The sequence below is a fragment of the Galeopterus variegatus genome, unplaced genomic scaffold, assembly GCF_000696425.1.
Source record: "Galeopterus variegatus unplaced genomic scaffold, G_variegatus-3.0.2 Scaffold1873, whole genome shotgun sequence".
Classification (NCBI taxonomy): domain Eukaryota; kingdom Metazoa; phylum Chordata; class Mammalia; order Dermoptera; family Cynocephalidae; genus Galeopterus; species Galeopterus variegatus.
In genome coordinates this window covers 112,781-117,862 of record NW_007727984.1, presented here as the reverse complement: position 1 = coordinate 117,862, position 5,082 = coordinate 112,781, and the positions used below count along the sequence as shown (strand labels likewise).

General features: G+C 55.7%; 2 protein-coding genes across 3 annotated transcripts in view; both read right to left on the bottom strand.

Annotated features, from left to right (window-relative positions):
• Window positions 1-99, bottom strand: part of LIX1L (Lix1 homolog (chicken) like) — a 19,100-nt gene extending 19,001 nt beyond the window's left edge. Inside the window, exon 1 of the mRNA XM_008579383.1 lies at window positions 2-99. Coding sequence (XP_008577605.1) covers window positions 2-99 — 98 coding nt within the window. The remainder of the gene's footprint in view (window position 1) is intronic.
• The window catches only part of ANKRD34A (ankyrin repeat domain 34A), a 14,148-nt gene extending 9,208 nt beyond the window's left edge, over window positions 1-4,940 (bottom strand). Inside the window, exons 1-2 of one of the 2 annotated variants that reach the window (XM_008579385.1) lie at window positions 4,779-4,940; window positions 2,733-4,252 (exon numbers count right to left, since the gene is read on the bottom strand). In XM_008579385.1, the coding sequence (XP_008577607.1) occupies window positions 2,733-4,136 (1,404 nt within the window). In that variant the 5' untranslated portion in view covers window positions 4,137-4,252; window positions 4,779-4,940. Of the gene's footprint in view, window positions 1-2,067; window positions 4,253-4,778 lie in introns of those variants that run through there. The other variant, XM_008579384.1, reaches the window with a different exon arrangement.
• Between the last annotated feature and the right edge of the window lie 142 nt (window positions 4,941-5,082).

Sequence of the window (5,082 nt, the reverse complement as noted above, 5' to 3'; positions counted from 1 at the left end):
CGCCGCGGCCCCGGTCACTCCGGGCCGCAGCGCTCGAAGAGTGCCCCTCCCGCTGGGGCTCACTCCAGGCTGCAACCGTTGCGCTCGCATCGTCTCCATCTCAGCCGCTAGTGCAGTAGCAACCCGGAGGCTGCCAGTCTGGCGAGCTAACGGTCCCAGCCACCACCGTCAGCGTCGCCCGGGGACTGAGGGCGGGGCCAGGGCCGGGGCCGAGCCGTCAGTCAAGTGGGGGCGGAGACGAGCCGAGTCTCATGCCAATCACCAGTGAGGGGGCGGGAGCTGGCTGGTTACCTCTGGGCCATAGGCAAATTTTTGAGGAGGGTGGAGGTTCTAAGAACCAACTGCAAAGAGAAAAAGCTATATCCTCTACAAGGGAGAACCATACCTTGAGCGCGTCTTTGGGAGTCCTGTGTCGAGCTGTAAAAAGCGAGCTGGACTCCTAGGGCGGGGCTTGGAAAAAAAAAAAAAGGATTGGATGCAAGGCTGGTAGACATTGTAGACAGAGTGAGAGGATTTTTAGAGATCATTTATCCGACCACTTCATGTTATAGATGTAGATGAGGAAACTGATTAGAAGAAGTGATGTGACTTGTCCAAGATCACATACAATTTCTAGTAGAGGTAAAGCAAGGAAAGATACTGACACGTGAGCATATACAATGTATTTTAGTGTGTCATCTTATTTAATAATCACAATCACTAACTAGATTTTATTTTACGGATAAGGAAACACACTCAGGGAGTTCAGATAAATTGCCCCAAGTTAAATAGCTAGGAGATGGAAAAAAGGAGTTAAGACATAGGTGTTCTGATTCCCAATATTTTCATCTTTTAATTATGCCACATATTTGGGTAATTTTCTGATTTCACTTATTCCAAATTGGGGGAGGGAGTAAGAGAGCAGAATGGAGGGCTCCTTTACCTTCCATTAGAGTGAGAAAGATTTGCAATACATGCAGAAAACCAGCAAACTGAGAAGTCCAGGGGGCAGATTAGGAAGGATACTTTATTCATAGAACCTGTCAGGCTGGTTTCCTCTGATTACTTGCACACACAGACACACATGCACACAAACACTATACACCTTTTGTCAGTTGATAATCGTGCCATTTTTACTTAGGTGAGGTTGTACTAACTCCCAGCACACCCATCCCAATCTCTCCTACAGTGGCTCAGAAATTAAGGATAGGGAAATAGAGGGCAGAAGTAGAAGAAAGTGGATGAACCACACCTGGTGAAATGAAAATTAGACCCTGAGTAAAAACTGTGAATGGTCAAGAAATAGGAAGCTTGAAAGAAGGAGTTTATCTACTGGGATATATCTGCTGATGGTGGAGGAAGGAACTCTTTGTAGGAATCTTAAAGAATTTAAGGATGGACATAGGGGAAACTGAAAGGAAATAAAAGCCTGTCGAATGCCTTAAACCCTTCAGGACACCAGGACACTGGCCTTTTCTTCTACAACCACAGTTGGTCAGTTAGTCTCCTGGAAAGAAGGTGGCTGGCACCTCTAAATAACCCCTGGATCACTGTAGCTATAAGTTAGTGTTACCCTCCTTCCCCATTCCTCATTCCCCACACCCCACACCTTCAGGCAGAAGTAACAAAACAAAGACTTCTGAACACATTTATTTTATATGTCAAGTGGAGAGAGGAGTGATTTAGGGTTACTCCCCACTTCTGCCTGTGGGGATGTTCATAAGCTCAGACAGACAGAAGAGCAGCTTAGAGCCCATGACCCACCCCCTGGGAAAATGAGACAGCCTGTTGTAGTGGTTGGGAGAACAGGGTGGGGAAAAAAAGCAGGAAGTTGAGAAGTGAAGTTGGGAGCAGGAAAGGCAGCAGCAGATCAGAGGCTGGAGGTTGCTGCAGGAACCCCCAAGAAGAGTGAAGAAGAGGGCCGGCCCGTGGCTCACTTGGGAAAGTGTGGTGCTGATAACACCAGGGCCACGGGTTCGGATCCCTATTTAGGGATGGCCAGTTAGCTCACTTGGGAGAGCGTGGTGCTGACAACACCAAGTCAAGGGTTAAGGTCCCCTTACCGGTCATCTTTAAAAAAAAAAAAAAAAAAAAGAAGAGTGAAGAAAATATCTTGAAAAGTGGTTGGTTGAGGCTGGAAGCAGAGTGTGAACAAGGAGCCAGGCCTGGAGAGAAACAAGGCCTGCAGAATGGGGTGGGATATTCATGAAGAGGGTAGAGTGTGCAAAATCATGATAGGCTGTGTTGCAGGGCATACATGGAAAGCAATGGATTGCTTCTGCAGGAGGGCAAAGATATCAGAGACCACCTTAAGTAGCGGGTTCCCTACTGCTTCTGAAAATGCAAGTGAGTTTGGGACCCTAGCACAAGTGGCCCTGTGTGTTCAATTGGTGTGCTGTGCCTGTGGGTTCACAAGCAATCCCACATGCATGTGAAATGACTAGGGCACGAATGCATGTGTCTATATACCCAGTAACTAGAATACTTATCCTTCCTTGCTAATAAGAGTGTTGTGCTTGTGGACACGTTTACTCATATGTGAGTGCACCGTGCCCATGAACACATGCAAGAGACCCCTATGCCCGTGGTGTGTGTGTGAGCTGGTTCTTCCACCTGTCCCATCAAGGTCCTCATCTCTCCACCCTCCTTGGCTCCTTTCATTCCTCTCAGCGCCCTGGCTCCCCTGGCCCGCCTAGACTCTGGAAGCCCCCTAGCAGGCGTATCTGCTCAGTCTGCATGGAGTGACGTCTCACCAACTTGCGCTTGGTCCTGGGAGAGCCTGGCGTCCCGGAATGCGGAGGGGCAGGCAGCGAAGGTGCCCGACCTCCGGGTTGAGGGCGAATGTCGGGGATGGGAGGGTGGGGACTGACATTGAGCGGGGGCAGGAAACCTGGCCGCGTTTGCGAGATGTGGTCCAGGAGCAACGTCCCCGAGCCCCTCCGCTCCAGCAGCCCCGGACTCCGCCTCCGTCCGCTCAGCGGAGATACGGCCCCCGGCAGACTCTCCTGGGACTGGCGAGGAGAGGGAGCTGAGCCGGCTGGAGGGAGGGTCAGCGGGGAGGCGCTGTATCGGCGGCGTTCCAGGGACAGGCGGCTGGACTCTGGCGAGTCAGGGCAAAGATGTCCGGGGTTATCGAGCTCCACCGGCTCCATGCGGCTCAGTTTCTGTCTCAGCCCTGAAGGGGGACCAGATTCCTGAGCTTCTGGCGCTGTGTTTCGGCGAGAGAGGGGACCCACGCCCGTCACTTTCTCCGCCCATGGGGGCGGGTCCTCTGGGCCTTCAGTGCTGTGACGTCGAGAAAGACGGGGTCGACCGGTCAGGGACAGGCCGTTGAATTCGGCTGTCAAGCGCTCGATCCCCGGCCTCCCTTCGGCGGGCGGAACCGGCTGAGGAGGGGCCACTAGGCCCCAGGGCTCGGAGTTGAGTCTTTTGAGTGGTTTTGGGGGGTGACGAGGTGGTTTGGGGAGCGGCTCAGAAGGAGAGGGGTCTTCAGGGGGCTTAGGAAGAGGGAATTCAAATACGTCCCGCTTCTCTTCTTCTTCCTGGGCGCGAGGAGATAACAACTCCCGCCCTCCTCCTCCTGCAGTCTGCAGTTGAATTTCCGAAGGCGATGTGCAGACCCCAGGGCTAGGAAGAGCGGGAGCAGGGTCCTCTACTCCTGGGGACGGTGGGGAATTGAGATACTGCCGGGTCTTCTTCGTGCCCGAGGGCGAGGTATCAGTGGTGATGATGATGACCTCCGTGCCCTTGGCCTTGCAGGCGTCCAGCAGAGTGGCAAGGGTCTCGCGGTCCCCGCGGTCCAGGGCATGGACAAGCGCCGAGGCGCCAGCGTGATCTCGGACCGAGGGGTCTGCGCCGTGAGCAAGGAGCAGCGAGGCCACCGCGGCGCCCCCACCCCCGGCGCAAGCGTGCATGAGCGCCGTGCGCCCTAGGCGGTCTGCGATGTTGGGGTCGGCGCCTTGCTCGAGTAGGTAGCGTATCATGCGTGCCTTGTTCTGAGGGTCGTCGTAGCGGGCCCGACAGGCCGCCATTAATGCAGTCTCCCCCTGGGCATCACCTTCATTCACGTAGGCGCCTCCCTCAAGAAGCAAACGGGCCAAGCGTAGCTTACCCTGACCCACGGCCCGAAGAAGAGCGTGGCCCTCTGTGTGCAGCATAGCTGAGGCTGGGGCGACGGCACCGGTGCAGCCGGGAATAGAACCTGCCGAAGATGGCTAGGGGTGTGTGGGTGGTGGCTGGCAGAGGCCTGAGGTCTCAGTGGCGAAGCCGATCCCTGCGAGAGAGAGATCTTATTGACAGATTCAGCAGGGAAACTGAGGCACCTACGGAGGGACGCGGCGTGGGGAGGAGAGCTTCACAGCACACAGTCCTTTCTCTAACTCATGCCTTTGAGCCCCCCCTTCCCCCAGCGCATGACTGAGGAGGTGGGAAGGGTGCACCCGCACTGAAGGACGAGTGCTTGCAAATACGTACGTGCACGCGCAGGAATATCCGCACCCCTATCCTCACCCTGCAGCTTATCGGACCTTTCCAGCATCTCCCTTTTCTTATCCACACTTGGAATCCTCCTTTCTAGGATGCTGAACGCCACCCACACGTACCATGCATCCATACATTCTCATACATATTCCCATTCTTTTAGGTTGCCACAGCCCCAGAAATTGAGTGGGGGGAGGGAAGCAGCTTGCATTTGGGACCTAAAACGGGTGGAGGGAGAATTGGAGGTTTCTTTTGCCCCTTTTATGTTCCCCATCACTCTTGGCTCTTTCCTCTCCCAGGCTATGCACCCAAATAGATACCTGAATGTCCGCAGAATCTCCGCCTGGCCAGGATTGAGGCCGGGGCCACGGGGCAGTCGGGGTGGCGGAGCCGGGTTTCCGGGGGCCCACATGGCGTGAGGAGGGGCACCCAGATTCCCTTGGTGTCAGTATCTACGCCCCGGCACCGGATCCCGGTCCCTCCTCCCGGTGCGCCCCGGGCACAGCGCCGGCTCGGAAGGAGAGAAGCGGGGGGGGGGGGGGGGGGGGGGGTGGGGGGGGGAGGGGGGGGGGGGGGGGGGGGGGGGGGGGGGGGGGGGGGGGGGGGGGGGGGGGGGGGGGGGGG